Consider the following 20,465-nt stretch of genomic DNA (forward strand, 5'->3'; position numbering starts at 1 on the left):
ATTTCCTCCTTCTACCTGACTACTCTGCCCTGGTTCATAACCATAAGCATTTCCTCCTTCTACCTGACTGCTCTGTCCTTGTTCGTAACCATCATCTCCAGCATTTGACATAGATAACTGCCTCCCTACACTGCTATGACCAGGATCGTAGCCACCCTCGCATTATGGACACGGTCATGTACAATAATTTACTTTTATTTGAGGCCGATAGAGCAAACTCCGATTGGGTGTGGTGGTTACAAGGTTGTGAACGAAGGGGATGCAATCCTGTTGCTTTAGTGCTTCCCGTCATGAAGGAGGTCACTGCTCCGAAAATGCTTTTGAAAGTAGCATTTTCGGAGTATCGTTTTTTTGTCCTGCCTTCTGCAAATGCGATCTCACGATGAAAATTTCATCACTTAGAACGCAAAAAAAAAATCAAAATTTTATTAATTTTTTTTTTGATTTTACTGTTAATCCGAACTCACTGGAGCTCTACCTGAAATACCACAGGTCCCAACTAATGGTTTTATATATCGACAACAGATCTGGTAAAGGACTTCTTCTGCTGATAGAAACAACTTGTGCATTTCCAACGAACTAGTTGCTACCAAGTTCCAGGATGATGAGTGAAAGTTGGCATAATTCTGTATATTTAATTTGCAGTTCACAATGGTTGGCTGATAAGACCCTTCATGCCAACTACAAGTAGCTGCCAAATCTATGTAGATAAGTTATACTCCAACATCTCATTCACGTCTATATAGATCCTTCTCTAGGGGTCAGCTTTGGACATTATACTGCGACACTCCCCTCACGTCTATGCTCCTTTAAAATTTATGACGTGGGCAACGGAAGTCGGGGCAAGCTGCAATTATTTATTGTATTTATTAGTTTTTGAACCATGAACCTCTTGGTAACAAATTTATGCGCCTAACCAGTTCACCAATCGGTTCAGGGTTCAAAACCCAGTAAATGCAATAACTAATTGCAGCCTGACACTGCTTCCACTGCCCACGTCATAAACTTCAAAGGAGCATAGGCATGAGCAGGAGTGTTGGAGTATAATGTCTGACCATCTTCAATAATTTGAACTTTTGGATGAGTTGGTTGGAGCATGAATTTACCATGGTATCAAAGCAACGAGGTCTCGAGTTCAAGACCCGACTGGTGCAATTTAAAAATAAAAAATTGTAGCCCACTTTGGTCCATGTTTAGACCCGAGGGAGCCGCACAAGAGGGGTGGGGGGGGTGGGTGGGGCTTGTTCAAGTATAAATGCATAGCCCATCCTTTCTCATCAGCTTGATCTTCTGGAGCAACTGGGTAGAGCATGAATTCAATACTTCTAAACTGGCTTAGAAATGAACAAGTCATAGGTAGAGCTTATTGATGCAGAAACTCTAACAACTGAAAATGTAAGAAACTGAAGAATGTTGCTAGCAGACCCTAGTGCTATAGCCCATAATTAAGGAGTAATTAACATCTCATACGAGTTTCCCAACAAGAAACAATATCTCTTAGAGCCAACAAAGGCAAACATAGGTCAAGCTTGAAATTCCACCACCAGTACAATGCTTTCACAACTAAATGAATCGGACAGAGATGGTAATACTTAATTTGGCAAAATTGTGCTGCTGCTGTGCTGCATTATTTACATCTCGCCGAGTTGAGTGCAAGATTCAAGGACATGCTGCAGTTTATTTCCATGTCAAGCATCATTAGCATCGTCTTCATGCATGCAGTCCATTCACGAACAGAGAGGTATCCATTCCAACACCAGCCAGGACACTTAAAATTTATCATCTGTTACTGAAGCATATGGAGAGAATCACTGCAAATCATTGGTAACATCGAAAATTAATGGTGATATACATAGCAAACGAATATTGAACTGTAAAAGACTTTAAGAATCACAACATCCAAATCGCCGAGAAAATGACAATGGCTTACTTATGAAGTGTTTTGCCTAGCTGGGAACCTAGCATAACAGTTGCACAAAGTTTCCTTGATGTCTAGCTCTCGCCAAAGACAAGTTGTTTTTTGAGGGAGGGGAACGGTAACTATTGCTCAAGGAATAGTACTAGCTCGTTCACCATTTCTTTAATGGAAATGGTCTCTTTTTTCAGCTTTCCAGAGAACTTGGTGAAGGAAATGAACAACAATACATGACTAAATTAATTAAGGAGAACAAACAAGGGAAATTATCCTAAGTTGTACAGGACCAGGTGTTAACAAGACAAATTCTTAGCAATAAAAAGCTTATTTTTCATTGCTTATGCACTGAATGAGCCTAATTTTAGTCCATGTACTCTGCTTCTAAGCAAGTGTGATGATATGATTAGTAGTGCCATTACAAAGTCATAGCTTGTGAAGCGCATTAGGCGAAGTTCCTTTTCTTAAGGGGGAATTCGTCGGTCAATAAAAACTGAAGACGTACTGAAGATGCAAAGAGTCCAAACACACAAAGTTCACACCACAAGCCAAGAAAAAGTATGAAACAAGGGATAAAGCTACAACTTCTTGTAAAACCTGTTCAAATTTGAGATGATGTACCAGGTAAGCAGAAGCATCTAGCAGCAACTCTGATGTTCTTGGTTTCTACTTCCAAATTAATTGGGTAATATTGTCTTAGTCTCCTCAAGAGAGAGGTTGTAGTGATCCGATGCCTCATCTTCATGCAACTCATTAACGAATAGAGAAAACACATAAATAATAATCTGCTACTGAAGCATCTAGAGACTAGCACTGCAAAAAATAATAATTGATAACATCAAAATGTAGCAGCAATACAAATATAGCAAGCATGTATATAACTGTAAAAAATGAGAGAAGCGCATGAAGTGTAGATAGTGCGACAGTGGCACAAAGGCATTTCCTTGGTTGATGTCAACCTTGCCAAAGAACGTCTATGCTTGCAGAAGGAAATATTTAACTAAGAATGCATTTCTAATGGAGTGCAGACAGAAATGATATATATAGTTCTAGTAAAGTTGGGCAGGACCAAATAATTAACACACCACTTTTAGAAGAGAACTTCAAAATGTACCACTAGCCAATTCAAGGTATACACAATGTGTAGCAACAGCACAACTAGTTGGCCTGTCATCTTCCTCCCATCACCACAAGAAAAAGGCCCGTACGCGAATGCGGAAAGTTTGTGCAAGAACCTCACATGTGTACCACTAGTTTGTGGTCTATCTGAAGCGCGCATCAGTTATCTGGCGCTGGGAGCGACAACTACCAAAATTAAGACACATTTGAATACTTATCTTTGAGATGCAAGACAACATATGCATTTTTGGATGGCAACTTGGATGTTGTTACGGTAAGGCAAGGGACTGCAAATCCTTTATCCCCAGTTCAAATCTGGGTGTCGCCCGACCAACAAGTACTCATGACAATTCAATGCATATACTTGACCAGCAAGAGACTGCTGCTTAACCTAGAAATAAATTATACTACCAACTAAATAAGATAGTTATGCTGAGGCCGGGGTTAATCCTCCTTTTCTATAAAAAAAACTAAATAATATAGTACTACTAATGTATCGGTTCATGCATCATAAAAGGGAGAAGGATATATTAGCATGCTGATGATATACGCACCGGGTAAATATTTACAGGTCCAGCGGCAACTCCCCCTTTCCTGGGCCTTGGCTTGTTTAATCAAAGCTGGGCAGTCGGGAGAAAACTATACTGTTACCTTTCCAAAAGCCTAGACTAGGGTGGTTGGGATGTGTGCTTGCTGCTGTCTCCACGGCAGTTTCTACGGCTTCAACAATGCCATCGTTGCCATTTACAAAGCATTTGACAGTACGCAGGCAGGGGAGGTTCTCGATTCCAAAGCTCGGAGAGTCAGATTCATTTACGTGGCAAACAAGCTTGAGTTTTTCTAGCTTGGGCATGGATCCTGCGGCAAATATCAGAGCTACCGGGGAAACACCATTTCCATCATAAATAAAAATCCCCAATGACCGGAACCCAACTTCACCACTTATTCTGAGCTTATTCCTTGACTCTGTTCTCTGCGTGAGGTGCAGAATGAGCAGAGTGGGTAAGGCCCCAAGCATGCATAGGTCATCCTGCTTGACTCCATCCACTTGAAGGATTAACTGTTGGAGGTTTTTGAGGGAGCTCAGCCATTTCGGAATCTGCGGGATGGCTAAAGAGCAGTTGATAAGTTTCTCGAGGGTAGGCAGGCACAAAGGTTCCTGTAAGAGGCCGCTCAAATCCATAATAGTCAGAGAGCGAAGGTTCTGGGTGCCTAGCTTACACAGGGAAGAGATGACCTCCCCAATCACATTTGTATGCCCAGTGTCAGAATTAACATTGAACCTAATGTGAAGGACCAGATTCCTCAAATTTTTCAGCTGGCCAAGGCTCGACAGAAAGTCTAATGATTGTCTGGAGACACTGACCAATTTCAACGTCTCCAATGCTTGCATGTTCGCAACACCATCAGGAAATTTAACACCAACATCAACAAGTAGATGTGATAATTTTCTGAGATTAACAATAGATGCAGGTAATTCCATTACATCAGTTTCTCTTAGGTCCAGGATCTCTAAGCACCCTAAACGTCCAATTTGTTCTGGGAGCTTTCTTATTCCTATATGTCTGAAGCTCAGGTACCTTAGCTGGAACAGCCTCACTATATTTTCAAGATTTTGTTCTCCCAATCGTTGGTAATCGTGTAAGTTGAGAACACGCAGATGTCTAAACTTCTCCAAAGAAGGCATTTCCACAAAAGATCCAGAGACTGATCGGACATGGGACAGATCCAAACCTGTCGTTGGTATTGTTGAATTTCCTTCCTTGACGCCTTGCAAAAATAATCGACGAATGACTTTGCTTTCTGTCCCAGTTGTCGGAATGGGAGTACTAAGGAAAGTAATGAAGTTCTCTTCGGTGGACTTGGATATTATGAAATCAAGAATTATGTCATGAACTCGGCAGTCCTTCACTTTACCATATTCATTTGTCTCGACGGGTTGGATCAAACACCTATTGACGAGTTCGTTAAAACACCTTTCTCCTACCTCATGTGTTGTATATCCGTCTTCTTTTTGAATGAATCCTTCACCTATCCACCTCCTTATCAAATCATACTTCTCAATAAAAGAATCTTCCGAAAACATACTCACATATAAGAGACAATTCTTTAGATAAGGAGGCAGATCAAAATAACTAAATGATAATATCTTCATCATTCCTTCAATGTAAGGATTTGTTTCAAGTGCACGACAAATTGAATGTTTCATTTGGTTCCATCGGTCCTCTGTTCTTTCTATGTTAGCCAACAAACCAGAAACAGCGATGATTGCCAAAGGTAACCCAGCACATTTTTTCAAGATTTGATCACATACTTCTTCAAGGTATGGTGGGCAATTTTCTTGGGAGTCGAATAGTCTTCTGTGAAATAGCTGTTTTGAATGCACCACTGTAAGAGGCCTTACCCCATAAATATTGCCACTGAAATATGAACTGCATGATTCGGCAACATCATTTCTACGAGTAGTGGTGATTATGATACTGCGAGAACTAGTCTTGGGGAATGCAAGCTTAATAACATTCCATGCAGCCACATCCCATATATCATCAACGACAACAAAATACCTGCACATGGATTCAAAGATGATGTCAACAGGTTTTAATATAAAGAGTGTACAGCAAGATAGACAAAAAAAAAGAAACTTGAACACAGTGACATCATAAAAAATACTCCTATGTAAGAACGCTACAGGTGTTGAAAATCATTGTTAAAAAAGGCGTGCGCTTTGGTGAAATAGGTGGTAGGCAGAGGAAAAATTAGAAACTTATGCCAAACGGTTTTCAAACCATGGTTACAATTTAGGGGTGTGTCTAGCTCTCATCTAGATGAGACTTAACCAAGTCACATCTAACTCCTAAACCACTTGATTTTCATGAAGATTCGTGCGGGTTTATTTTTTTATTTTTTGTTTGATTACTCAAATGATTTATAGGAGTTAGATGAGACTTTGTTATTTCTCACCTAGATGAGATTTAGCAAACCCGTACAATTTATATGCTACAGATTTAATTCATGTGTGTACATTGATCCATGCTAATTAGTTATTTAGTTTGACAGATTACGGAGAACTGGGTGATAAGCAACAGTTTTAAACAAGGATCAAGACTGATCAGTAACATTGACAAGCAGACATAATTTCAAACAAGGGATGGATCGAAACATTATGATGAATAATCATATGTGCTTAATAGGTGTAGAAAGGAAGTCCATGAGGTGGTGGTGTGGGCGAACAAAGAATCTAACTAGGTGTGGATCCAAACAGCTTTTCAAGTAGAATCAAGAAGTTCATTCCCGATCTGAACTATTGGTTTGCCTCACTTCCGCTCTAAACGATTTATGGAGCCACTTAATATAACCCCTAAAATACATTTTTTCTGGTTTGAGTGGCTGGTAATGCAAACAGTCACAGGAGGTCGACAACTGCGGCTGAGGTCTCAGGGTCACATGGGATGAGAGAGAAGGAGATATGAGAGCACAACCATATGGATGCACAGAGGATCCGGTATGAAGAATTTTTTTTTGAAGAAAAGGACGATATATCCCCGGTCTCTGCATCTGGGCGATGCATGCATCCATTTTAATAATTATTCACAAAGACCTTACAAAATAATACATCAGTAAGGTTAAAGCCACCATCTTGGCAACACCTGTCGCTACTCCTATCCCCTTTATGAAGGGGTGCCGAATGTCCGAACCAAATACCAAACAGACATCGCACCAAAACCTAACATTTAAAAGCCGGATGCATCAACCAAGCCACAATGCCGGGACAGGGTCACACACCGGTCAGGCGCACTCTCAGACGTCGTCGCCGCCGTCTTCCATCGATTCATCTCCAGAGCAGGTACTGACGCACCAACCTTGCCAGGCCTGCCGTCGATGCCATCACGGCGCCAAATTACGCCACCGTCCTATGTGTATCCATCCACATGCGCCCGTCGTCAAAACTATGCAAGGCCATGCCGCCGGGATCCGCCGTCGGCCTTGTGGTAGATGTAACACCACTCCTCCTCTTGTCCCCTTCAGCCAACACTTACTCCAAAACGATGCCCCCATGAGGGAGAACGACACCGAAGGAGTCGTCATCCACTAGTAGAAAAAGGGTCAAACGTGAAGCATATTAGTGCCGGTTTGTATTTGAGCCGGCACTAATGTATACATTAGTGCCGGTTCCAACGGCTAGCCGGGCCGCTTTCATTAGTACCGGTTCGTGGTGAACCTTTAGCACCGGTTCGTGCCACGAACCGGTACTAATGAGAGTGGTGGCAGGATGTTGTCAGAATGGGGCCCCTCCAGCCCCTTTAGTACCGGTTCTTGGCACAAACCGGTACTAAAGGTCGTCCTACATAAACCCTTCGTCCACCCGAGCTCGCTCTGTTCTTCCCCTTTCCCCTCTCCTCTCTGTTCTTCCCCTCTTCCTCTCGAGCTCATCACACATTTTGTCCAAAATTTGTCAAGATTTGAAGGGCCCCATCCATTCAAATGATCACAAAGGTTAGCAACTTTGTCCTTTCATCTCTCATTGCTAGATTAGCTCTTGCAATGCTTTATATAGTGATTAATTTGTGAGTTTAGTAATTTGGGAGGATATATATATATATATATATATATATATATATATATATATGTGTGTGTGTGTGTGTGTGTGTGTGCTAGTATTTGATTTATATGCAATCTGAGGTCAAAACTAACACTTAGTTTGCATATGTAGGTGTGGTTTCCTTAGTGCCTTCTAAATCTCCATCGTAGCCACCGTCGATCGCTCCGTATATGGATGAACACAAGAATTTGCTACGCTGCAAACACCCGGATCGGTCTGATGACTGGATTACACGTGAACAAACCAGGAGTTTCGCCAGCTGGTTGCAAGCACGTACCATGCATGACACCTCTATTGAAGATGACCTGTACTTGCTGTCCCAGTTACCATCTTCGAATATAATGACTTTCAAAGGGTACGAGATAAATGGTAATACATTTTACACGATCGCCCAAGATAAGAAGAGCACCAACCAAAACAGTGGTGTCCGCTTTGATGCAGAAACCAAGACGGGAAAGGAAACATATTATGGTTATATACAGGACATATGGGAACTTGACTATCGACGCGGTTTGAAGGTCCCTTTGTTTCGGTGCAAATGGGTCAATATGACACGAGGCGGGGTAACGGAAGACCCGCAGTACGGAATGATAACAGTGAATCTCAACAATCTTGCGTATGCAGACGAACCATTCGTCCTAGCCAATGATGTGGCACAGGTTTTCTATGTGAAGGACATGTCTACCAAGCCAAGAAAAAGAAAAGATAAGGAAGCGAATGCATCGTACGATGAGCCAAAGCGGCACATAGTTCTTTCTGGGAAGAGAAACATCGTGGGAGTGGATGACAAGACAGACAAGTCAGAAGATTATGAAAAGTTTGATGAAATTGCTCCATTCACAGTGAATATTGACCCGAGCATCCCGTTAAATGATGAAGATTTTCCATGGCTACGACGCAAAGGGACACACGCGAAGAAAAAGTTTCACACCCAAAGATCTGGGATGTGATCGGCTTAACTATCATCACTTTCTTCTGTGTTTCACACCCAGGAGGGAATCTCTGTAATAGTTAGGGTAGCTAGTTATGTGTTTTGGCATTTGAAACGCGAAGAAATTTTATGTGCAAGCAAATTCTTTCATGCATTTACTGATTTTTTCAGCTAAATGACCCTGAAATTGAAAAGCATTTCAAATGAACTCAGAAAAGGATGAAAGTTGGCATGGTATCATAATTTCACCCACATAGCATGTGCAAAAAAGTAGAGAGGGTTACCGCAAAAACTGGATGCACTTCGTGTACAAAATGGACAATCTGTTTCGAAGTATCAGGGTTTCAGACGAAAACTCATCCGTTACAAAGGCATTTCATTTTTTAAATAACCTAAGCATTACCAAATTGAATATAATGATAAAACACACTAATATTAAACATAAGAAAAAGGAATCACTGAAAAATCTATTTTCAAAGTTAAGTTATTCACAAAAATAAATAAAGCAAAAAAATAAGAAAAAAAAGCCCACCTACTGGGCCACAGCGGCCTGCATACGACTAGAAACCCAAATTCAAGTTGGGCCAGGATGCAGGCCCGCTAGCCCAGTAGGCCCAACAGGGCATCGCAGAAGAGGTAGGCCCAGAAGGCCTGCTTAAGAGAGGAGCTCGAGACAGCAGCGACGGCGGGGCTTATAAGCAGGTGCGAGTGCCCCTCGGCTAACGAGGTGGGACTAAACTTTTGTGCCCCTCGCCTGGCAGCATACCCCCCTTTAGTACCGGTTGGTTCCACGAACCGGTACTAAAGGGGGGTGCTTCCCGCCGCTTGGCCTGGCCAAAACAGGCCTTTAGTACCGGTTAGTGGCTCCAACCGGTACTAAAGGTGCCTTCTATATATACAACACTTACGAAAATTTCATTCTCCCTCTGTTTCTTCCTCTGTTTCCCCATTGAAGCACTGCCCGCGCGCCCCGATCGATCGACGCCGTCGCCGTCGATGCCCCGTCGCCGTCGCCGTCGACGCCCCGTCGCCGTCGCCGCCCCCGTCCCCGTCGCCACCCTCGTCCCCGTCGCCGCCCCCGGCCGTCGCCGTCACCCCGCTGTGAGCTCTCCCCCTCTAACCCCTCTCCCTCGCCCCCGGCGGCCACCATGGGCGCCGCCCCTCCCCAAGCCCATACACACACACACAAGCATGATGAACACACACACACGCGTACATATGTATGAATTAATGCATGTATATATTAGTATATACGTATTTTGTATGTTTAATTAGTTTAGATTTTTTAGATTATTATTTTTTCACTAGTACATATGTATGAATGCATGTTAGATGGATATAATTAGTGTTTAATTAGTATGGAATTTTTTTTATATAATGTTGTTTTTCAGTTTTTTAATGGATGTATAAAAGTTGTGTTTTCTGTTTTTAGTGTTAGATGCTTAATTAGTATGAAATAGCATATAGAATTTTGACATATGCAATGATAGCATAATTAGTGTTATATAGAAATGTTAGAAATTTTAGTTATCAAAATCCAATCATTAAAAAAATGTTACTTCTTGCGGGCATATAGCTAGTATTTGTTGTCGACGATGCCCGGCCCGCATCATCGCCGTCGACACGTCCGCGACGACGTCCAGCTGACCCATGTCCGGGACTAGGCTCCGCCGGGCTGGCACTGGGAGGTGCTGCCTGGAGGGGCGCGCCGCTTGATGAGGAACCCGGCCCCGGGTTCCGTCGTCGACCCTGATCTTGTTTGGTGGCGTTCGCGTGGGCCAGTTTCGGTGCGGAGGGAGCCGGCCCCGCCGGAGGTGGTACATCATCGTGTCAGGGAGGAGGACAAGCACGTCCATCGCTACATGGTTGCGTTAGAGGGCGGCAGGTTCTCCAATACCTGGCAGTTTCTTCAGGGATCTCACTTCATCTATGATCCTGTGAGGGTTCCTTCTCTTTGGGTGTCCACCGCCTAGCCAGTGATGTACTATTCAATATTATATATTATTCGAGACGATGTATTCGAGATTAAATCTATTATTCGAGACGATGTATTCGAGATTAAATCTATTATTCGAGAGGATGTATTCAAGATTATATCTATTATTCGAGACGATGTATTCGAGATTATATCTACTATTCGAGATTATACTAAATTGTATTATTTTTCTTTTGGCATAGTTAAATAAAAGGTATGGCAGACAATACCGACAGAGAGAGAGAACAGACCATGTTGGGTATCATACGCGGGCCAGATGATGATCAGAATGAAGAAGATTTTGACGACTCCGAATTTCTAAACAACACCGGAGAGGGTGATATGATATTCGATCGCGACGACCGAGAAGATGAAGTCATGAACTATGACGAAGAACATGTTGATTCTGAAACAACAAACACCGGCGAGGTATATATATTTATATAAGCAGGAATCTGGTGATCATCGCATGTTTTAAATGAGTTGAAGATATATTAACGAATCGATCTTTCTTCTTTCAGCCATCCGGATCGAGCAAATCTTCAGGCAAAAGGACGAAACGAGGCCCGAACAAAAAGTTGAAGGAGGGCGTAAAGTACAATATCGAGGCATTCAAACCTAATGGCGAACCATTAGCGCCTAAGAAGATTGCGGACAAGTTCGTTCGTCAGTGCGGAGTTCTTGTGAAGGACCAACTCCCGATCTCCCTTCAAGAATGGAGAAAGCCAGCAAAGCCACGTCCAAATGTTACTTTTGTCGAAGAGAATAAAAAAACTGCTTTGGGATACTCTCATGGAACATTTCACCCTACCAGATCATTTCACAGAAGCAGATGTACGGAAAGTCAAGGACGCTGCTTTTAGGAAGATGGCGGTTGCATTCCAGAACCACAAGAGAACGATGTGGGAGAAGTACGTCAAGGGAGGAAGGAAGACTCCAGTATTCGAGGGGATACTAGAGAATCAAAGTGCTCATTGGGACGATTTCGTGAAATTCAAGGATTCAGAATTAGCTAAGGAACGGTCGAGAATAAACAAGAAGAATGCCGAAAAAAAGGATAAGTTCCATAAGCTGGGGCCAGGTGGCTACGCGGTGGCAATGCCTAAGTGGGATAAGTCTGAGAAAGAGATGGAGGATGCAAGTGTCACTCCGGTTACTAAGAGCTGGCCCCCCCAGGTGCAGGACTTGGTTGTATGCGCATGGGGGGAGTTGGACCCGAAGACAGGCAATGTTTCGACGAAGGCATGTCTGAACGGAGCCGATGATGCGCTACTTGTTGCAATAGAAGAGGCTCGATCGGGGGTGTTCCAGCCCAACAGAGAGAACGACGAGCTTACGCGTGCCCTGGGAAATCCTGAACACCCGGGAAGAACACGAGGCAAGGGCGCTCTTCCGTGGTATGAGGGGTTTTCGGACTGGAACGCCGACTACAGAACCCGTGCGAGAAAGAAGATTGCGGAGGAGAAGAAGAGAAAGTTGGAGGAGGAGCAGAGGAAGCAGGACTATGAATGCCTTCAAGGCCTAGAAGCAAGTCAAGCGGAATTGGCAGCTAAATTCCAGCGGCAGCAGGAGCAGATCGACTCACTTAGCCAGCAAAGGGGGTCTCAGCAGGTGCAGCAGCTAGCGGATGATCCAGCATTGGATACCACCGCCCCATCCATGCCGAGAAGCAGCGTGGGTTCCGCCCCGGGCGACGCAGTGCTGGATAGATGCCCCGTGGATGGCATCACGGAGAACACTAACTATGAGCTACACTTCAAAATGAAGAACATATCCATGAAGGTGGCGGATGCCGTTGCTTTTTCAAATTCCCCCGAGGCAACCTTCCATTGCAACCCAATTCCAGCGGGCTATGCTCGTGTCTTGGTTGATGAGGTGGTGGACCCATATTCGGAGCTACAGCTTGACATTCCTGGAGGTGACGACGAGCACACATTGGGAGAGGCCATGCATCATGTCATCCTATGGAGAAAGGATTGCATCATCTTTCGAAGGCCACCGACACCGCGTCGCCCGAATCCTCGTCGAAGTCCGCCACCGAGTCAGCAGACTCCCGCTCCTCCAAGTCCACCAACGCGTGAGGCCACTCCTCCTCCTCCAAGTCCGGCAAAGTGTCAGGCCACTCCTCCTCCAAGTCCGACACATCGTCAGACGTCCACTCCTCCTCCAAGTCCGGCACAACCTCAGACCATTGCAAGTCCGACACAGCTTCAGGCCACTCCTCCTCGTCCAACTCAGCCCCGTCAGCCGTCTCCGGCGCCTCAGCAATCGCAGAAGAGACACCCCGCAGCTATGGTGCGTAGCGGTACGAGTCGAGGTCATAGTACAGGAAGTACAGGCGGAGGCAAGCGATATAAATATGGTCCAAACCTCACTACTCCTCTTCCTGTGAGGACTTACGACAGGACCGAGGAGCAAACCAATGCCATAGTGCGGGCAGAACTCGACGCCCATTTTGGACCGAAACCGCCACCGCCGCCAAGGGAGAAAGTGCCTGTGGAAGTAGTTGACCACTTCATTCGTATGGCTCAATCACCAGCTCCTAAGCCTGTTGACACAGACTATGAGCGCCACATCAGGAAGTTACATCGACAATGTCTACAGAAGGAGGCGAGCTCGAGCTCGAGCAAACAACAAGCAGCTGTCAAAAAATGCGGGAAAACCGTTGCCCAGCTGGGAAAACAGGCGGCGCAATCGATCCCCCCGCTTGTTGTGCCGCCAACAACACATGACAGTACGCGTGCCCATTATTATTGTGGCCAAACAGTTTACGTTTCCGAGGTGGGCGATGTGGTAATAACCCAGGAGCATATCATGCAGGCTGAAGAACTCAAGATCACTGTTGGACAACTCCTCGAGATCGAGGACATGCCTGGGATTACAGAGGAGGAAATAAAACGAAAATATGTCCGGGGCCAACCTTTGGTCGAGCCAGAAGATGTCTACAAGCTCCCAAGGAGAATGTATAAATTGCATCAATGGTACATGGACATTACCAAGAGATCCGATCGAGAGTCCCTCATGGTGTATGTCAAGAAGGATGATTACTACCATGAGAAAGTTGTGGCCGTTGAGTATTCTGAACTGTTTCAGTTATACAATCAAGACACACTCGACAAATCTATCGTCAGTTGCTATTGTCTGTAAGTGATTTCTTTCTGTAATTTATGTCTCAAGCTAGCTGTAGCGATCCTTTTGATCAATCATTACCTGTAATTATCCTCACTATATTCTTTTCTGTGGTATTATGCAGGATGAAGATGTATGAAATGAGAAAAGGTGGACGCTATGGCATTGGGTTCATTGACCCAAACACCGTTAATGAATACACATGGAAAATAAACAAGCATCATGAAAAAGAGGTAGAGGACAGCATGCTAGAGTTCTTGAAGCGCCTCAAATACAATGAAGATATACTACTTCCTTACAACTTCCAGTGAGTCACACTTTCTTGTACTACAAATTCTCTGTTTTTGCCTACTAGTTAGCTACATGTTTTTGCTTACATATGCCCGCTTAATTAAGACATGCAAACATGTGTGCATGCAGATTTCACCGGATCTTGTGTATCATTAAAGTTGACGCCGGAACAGTTGAAATACTGGACTCGCTACTCAAAGAAAATAGTGACTAGCTATAACATCTTGTTTGGGATAGTCAACAGGTAATTTCAATCATTATTAACTATATATCTCGGCCTATTTAGTTCGTCATTTCATGATATGAACTATTTAATAACCCCTTTATTCATTTTCTTTGTCGGCGGGCAGGGCTTGGGCAAGGTTCATCAGCGTCACGGAAGGCGAATGGAAACCACAGCTGAAATGGTTTCGACCCAAGGTAAGTAATTAAGTAGTACTAGCTAGCTAGCTAGCTGCCATCTCTTTAATTATCATGCTTGATTAATTATTATCTGATCAAATTAAATTCCATTCTCGTAATAAAGGCCCTGAAGCAGGCGCAGGGGACTGATCTGTGTGCATTCTGCGTTTGCGAGAACATTCGCATGATGGCGTCCGAAAGGAGCAGATCTCAAAGACAGGAATGGGTACGCTTGTCAGAACACTATTCACAATTTTTACACCATTATCGATATCTAGTCACACAACTAATACACATGCATATTGATCTCCTTCTTAATAGTTCAAAGAGGTGCGGGACAAGCTCCTAGAAACGGAGCGCGTAGAAGCACTTCAAGAGGAAATAGCGGGATTTTTGCTCGACCAGGTCATAAATCCGAAGGGAGAATACTATTACCCGCTACCGCCCCCATCGAGCAGGTCATGAACCACTTCCAATTGTCATCGTGCTCCGAAGGCACCAATTAGGCTAATGCCACTGGCTCCGAAGGCAACATGCATATGTAGGAGAAATTGTATATAGCTATACATGTGTGTATGTGTGAATTAATATGGTTTGTGAGAAATTCTATATATATATATATATATATATATATATATGCATAACGTGTACAATGTGTAGTACCGTAAAATACCAGCAAACGAAAAAGAATTAAAATGGAAAACACAAAATTAAATGAAAAAGAAATCATAAAACCAAAAAACCCCCAAACATTTTAGTACCGGTTGGTGTTACCAACCGGTACTAAAGGGCTCCCGGCCCCCGGAGCTGGCTCCTGCCACGTGGTTGCCCTTTAGCACCGGTTCGTGATGAACCGGTACTAAAGGGGGGGGGGCCTTTAGTGCCGAAACTTTAGTGCCGGTTCCTAAACCGACACTAAAGGGCCTTACGAACCGGTGCTATTGCCCGGTTCTGCACTAGTGATCGTCTGATCCGGTAGACCCAGATCTAGGGTTTTCCCTGGACCATCCCGATCAAGTTGACGTGACCTGCAACAACGATGCCTCGAGAAGGAAACGACGTCAGAGACGCCGCCATTGTCCGTCAAGACCACTGCTAGGCATGGTTTTCACCGGAAGCCGCGTCATTTCGATCTTGGGGCTGGCTGGAACATCGCGGAGCTTCACCATGAAGACGTATGCTGCCACCGGTTCTCCGGCGGAGAACCTCCATCCCCTCACTAGAGCCCTCATCGCGCCACCGACCATCCACATTAAGAGTTGACAACGAATCTGGGTGGGATCCAGATCCGCGGCCGCCGCCATGCCCACCATCGCTGGAGACCTCAGATCCCACGGGTCATGGAGGGTAGTGTGTCCGCCGCATGACCAGGGGCGCCGCCCTGGACGCTGCGCGCAACTCCCTCCCGGCCACGCCCCATCCGCACCAGGAGATAGCCGCCGCATCCAGATCCCGATTCCTTTGGCGCCGGGCCCGCCGCCACCGCGGCCTACGCCGGCGGCAGCTGCGGATGGGGAAGCAGCAGCGCGAGGGTCTTTGGCGGCGCGAGAGTTCGCCCCTGGCGAAAGGACGCGAGGATCCGGTGTGAAGATGGAAGAGAGTTCTAGAAGGAGAAGGTGAAGGAAGAAGATGGTGACATCAGTAGAAGCCTTCGAGTGAACCTATTATCAATAGCATTGCCCAAAACTAGCCATAGCATATAACACTAAAAAAGGATTTAGGGCATCACCGGAGGTTGGGAGCCAAAAGAATTAGGAAAAAAAATCGAGCCAAGGGAGGAAAATGAACCTTTCCCACGTATATAAAATTCTGAGGGTGTGTTAGCAATAGGGGCTACTCGATGTACTCCTTACACAAGGTTATGTCATATACTCGATGGAGGTAGTAGAGATGTCTTGAAGATTCTACAACATCAAAAGAAAAAGAAAAAACACAGAAATCACAAAACATATGTTCATAGCATAGGTCGTTGTTGCTATTTTCCCCATTCCACTTCACTTGACATCGTCATGGTCTTCACTACAAACATTTAACCATTACTTTTTGTAACAATGGACGAGAAAATATGAAAAGAAATTACATGGAACTGTTTTCTTAGCAAGTTACTGGTAAACTTTTCATGTGAAACATCTAAATATCTTCCCTAATTATATATATATATATGTATATGTATATATATATATATATATATATATATATATATATATATATATATTCGAGGAGAACATGTACTCCTAAATTGATGATAGAAAGTTAGAATGACTTGTTGTATGCTTCCTGCTTCAGTGTCAGCAAAATGTAGACCACTAACTTGACTATGAATAATTCTCATGATATTCATCATGTCTGGATTTCGCGACACGGATAAGAAGGCCCGATATTTGAATTTTCTTTTGAGGTCTTGATACACTTGGTTTGCAAGAGTTGTCTTGCCGATTCCTGCAGATCCTACTATGGAGACCAGCTTCGGTTGCCGATTTATCGACACACCGTCAATCAACAGTTTGATTAGCTCAGCTTTGGGTTCATCAATTCCGACCAGCGTCGAGGCAAGATCAAAGATAGCAAGAGCTCTAGGGTCAACAGTCAAATTTCTGGCCTTGGATAAGGCGTGACGAGTTTGGTACCTTTGATTCCTCTCGGCCACCTCAGTGACTTGTTTCCTTAGATCTTGGAACACCTGATGGTGAGCCTTCCTCTTCCCCACCTTTCCCAGAATGTGCTTGATCTTTTTTATGATGCCATCTGGCTTAGCGTCTTTGTCGTCTTCGTCTTGCATGAAGTCATCAATGGAGTCCTCTATATCATAGGAGAGCTCTCGCACCTTGGACATCCATACCTTATCTTGCTGGTCAGGGTCCTCCTCCTCAGACATCTTCAGGAGAAAGTCGTTCATGGCTGTGAGCTCCCCAGTCAGAAATTTGATCTCGCCGCGCACCCCCGTGTGCAGCTTGTATTGGTCTACCAGCAGAGTGCCCAGCTTCTCCACGATGGAGTTGAGGGCCCCCGTCGCTGCACTCACAAGAATCCCCGCCATGGTCATGCTAGTTGAATCGCCGTCGGATCGAACCCTGGAAGAGAATGGATTCACGGGGGTAAGCCCCAGCGTTACTGCACCAAACCAGTAGCAAATCGACCTCGTGCCGGCGTAGGCAAATGGACGCCGACGGCGGCGGCGTCATGCAAGGAGATCGAAGCACGACAGGGGCAGGAGGGGGTGATGGGGCCGTACCTAGCCGGATGGATCTGCCGTGGAGGATCGCTAGCCGCGGAGTAGCCCAGGCGAGGAGAAGGAAACGGGGGAAGATCGGGCGCCGGCGGTGCGTGCACGGCGAAATGACGGCGAGCAGCGGGCACTAGCACGAGAGAGGTGTGAGGGATCTGGTCTGGGCTCTGGATTCATTTATTTAGCGAATATCCAACGCCAACCCTCAAATCATTCACATACATCCGGTCTGTACGTATTTTACCAACCAATGTGGTTGTGCATAGGTCCGTAAGTTGATCCGGACTCGCTTTTTCCAACAAATCAAAGATAAGTGGGGGGTTTTGCAGGCATCTAGACCGTTGCCACACCCGCTTCTTTGTTTTTGCGAGAAAACTTTCGATCTACTCATCTTCAATTATAGTTGTACAACGAACACTATAAATAATAAAAACTACATCCGGATTTATAGACCACGTAGCGACGACTACGAGCACTGAAGCGAGCCGAAGCCCCGTTCCGGAGTCGGGCACAACTTGTTATAGTAAACAGTCGGAAAGTCGTCGTACCCCCATAGGACCAACGCACCAGAACAACAACTGCCATCAATGAAGAATAACGTAGATCGATACGATCCAACCGGGAGGCACACGATCATAGACGAACAACGACGAGATCTGAGCAAATCCACCAAAAATAGATCCGCCGGAGACACACTTCCACAGGCCAACCAACTATGCTAGACGCATCGCCGGAACGGGTATTAGACAGGGAGACCTTTATTCCATCTTCAGGGAGCCGCCGCCGTCTCGCCTTCCTGAGCAGAACACAAACCCTAACAAAACTGAAAGAGACAACTAAAAACGAAGCCCTCCCGCCAACCCTTGCCAGGATCCACCGCACCCCATGGCCCTAGGGCCACTGGAGACGAGGCGGACCTGCGGCGGCACCGACGAGAGGCAGGAACCCTAGCTTTTCACGGTCTGTTTTACATAAGTTAATGTTGAATATGGTACGATAGATGTTTTAGTGCTCACACTGCATATATGTGGTCTGGTCTATATATTTAGCTACTTAAATCAGAGTATAAAAAGAGGAGCCATGTATCCAACGGTCAGTGCGAATTACAATACAGAATGAAGAGTACTTGATATTTAATCGCCCACAGTAAGGTAGAGGAAACTCATCTAGGGTCGTCGTTTGGTTTTATTTCCACATGGGCCTCCATTAAAGGTGAACAGATCAAATAGTGACTTCCCCGATGCATCTTTTTCCAATTGTTTGTTCACGCATTTACTCCAACACAACATGTGACCACCACCTCTTCTGCGGGGTCAAGCAATAAATCCAACATGGGAATGCATGATTGTGACTAGCTTCAAGAAGTATCAAAGAAGATCATGATTTTTTTTCAAAGGCTCTATCATTTTTTAGGTCAAGGTTTCAAACACAATTTGCTCGGATCTTCGAAAGAAAATGCAGCTTGGCTGGAGTGCATGTAGGAGTTTCAGCTTCCTGGTCTGAGTATTGTTTGGAGATCAACCAAGGCTAGAAGTCCCATAGGGACCGCAGTGGCTTATTATTGCATCTCCAAATTATTGAATTCATAGTCCAGCCAGTTGCTCCAAAAATCCAAAATAATGGAAAGGGGCGAGCAATATATTTCAACACAACTCTTATATTTATCCTCTCCCACCTGTCCGGCGAACACAAAGGAAATGCCACGTGCAATAGTCAGTACGTGTTAGTTCAAAACATTAACTAAAGATAGATAAATAGCATGTTCACGAAAACACCTAGGAGAAGGCCAATTTGGCTCCCGGGCTCAGCTGCACCCTCTCCGATGAAAAAAAAAATCAAAACATATACTAGAAAAATTCAAAAAATTCCAATGTTTTTGTGTGGTAGATAATTTGACGTGTGAGGTTTTCTGCAAATTTCAACTCGTTTGGACATTTGAGCAGCTTTCTGCAAAAAAGACAAAATCGGGGTCTGTAAAAAAGTTCATTGTTCACGAACTGTTTTGACCCAATTTGTCTTTTTTGCTGAGAGCTTCTGAGACATCCAAATGAGTTGAAATTTGGAGCGGACGTCACGCATCAAATTATCTACTACACAAAAAATTTGGATTTTTTTAAAAAAAATCTAGTATTTGTTTTGAATTTTTTTCTGAGCGGGTGCATCTGAGCCCGGGCTCAGATGCGGATTTTCGAACACCTAGCTACTTTACTATCAAACTAATACTACTACTATTCTAGAAACCATATGCATTCACTAATTATTTGTTTCACGGTCTGTTTTACATAAGTTAATGTTGAATATGGTACGACAGATGTTTTAGTGCTCATGCTGCATATATGTGGTCTGGTCTATATATTTAGCTACTTAAATCAGAGGATAAAAAGAAGAGCCAGGTATCCAACGGTCGGTGCGAATTACAATACAGTATGAAGAGTACTTGATATTTAATCGCCCACAGTAAGGTACAGGAAACTCATCTAGGGTCGTCGTTTCGTTTTATTTCCACATGGGCCTCCATTAAAGGTGAACAGATCAAATAGTGACTTCCCCGATGCATCTTTTTCCAATTGTTTGTTCACACATTTACTCCAACACAACATGTGACCACCACCTCTTCTGCGGGGTCAAGCAATAAATCCAACATGGGAATGCATGATTGTGACTAGCTTCAAGAAGTAGCAAACAAGATCATGATTTTTTTTTTCAAAGGCTCTATCATTTTTTAGGTCAAGATTTCAAACACAATTTGCTCGGATCTTCGAAAGAAAATGCAGCTTGGCTGGAGTGCGTGTAGGAGTTTTAGCTTCCTGGTCTGAGCATTGTTTGGAGATCAACCAAGGCTAGAAGTCCCATAGGGACCGCAGTGGCTTATTATTGCAT

The 20,465-nt window shown here is 44.4% G+C and overlaps 2 protein-coding genes across 2 annotated transcripts; both read right to left on the reverse strand.

The window, feature by feature from the left end:
• Nucleotides 1-2,898: 2,898 nt before the first annotated feature.
• LOC147956688 (disease resistance protein RGA5-like) lies at nucleotides 2,899-5,603 on the reverse strand. The gene has a single exon (XM_087537500.1). The coding sequence runs from the start codon at nucleotides 5,601-5,603 to the stop codon at nucleotides 3,642-3,644; it is 1,962 nt and encodes a 653-aa protein (XP_087393626.1). The 3' UTR covers nucleotides 2,899-3,641.
• Nucleotides 5,604-16,192: 10,589 nt separating this feature from the next.
• Nucleotides 16,193-17,724, reverse strand: LOC147956689 (disease resistance protein Pik-2-like). Its single transcript, XM_087531418.1, has 3 exons — nucleotides 17,592-17,724; nucleotides 16,592-17,430; nucleotides 16,193-16,263 (listed from the first exon to the last, which is right to left on the reverse strand). The coding sequence occupies exons 2-3, from the start codon at nucleotides 17,400-17,402 to the stop codon at nucleotides 16,193-16,195; spliced, it is 882 nt and encodes a 293-aa protein (XP_087387544.1). The 5' UTR covers nucleotides 17,403-17,430; nucleotides 17,592-17,724.
• Between the last annotated feature and the right edge of the window lie 2,741 nt (nucleotides 17,725-20,465).

This window comes from Triticum urartu, chromosome 7A, assembly GCF_056163025.1.
Source record: "Triticum urartu cultivar PI428250 chromosome 7A, HENAU_Tu73, whole genome shotgun sequence".
Classification (NCBI taxonomy): domain Eukaryota; kingdom Viridiplantae; phylum Streptophyta; class Magnoliopsida; order Poales; family Poaceae; genus Triticum; species Triticum urartu.

Excerpts from the sequence above, each read along its gene's own strand:
- LOC147956688 (XM_087537500.1), bottom strand. The coding sequence starts at position 5,603 with ATGTGCAGGTATTTTGTTGTCGTTGATGATATATGGGATGTGGCTGCA.
- LOC147956689 (XM_087531418.1), bottom strand. The coding sequence starts at position 17,402 with ATGACCATGGCGGGGATTCTTGTGAGTGCAGCGACGGGGGCCCTCAAC. Across the intron at positions 16,264-16,591 it reads TTTCTATCATCAATTTAGGA|AATCTTCAAGACATCTCTAC; the intron begins GTACATGTTCTC and ends TTGATGTTGTAG.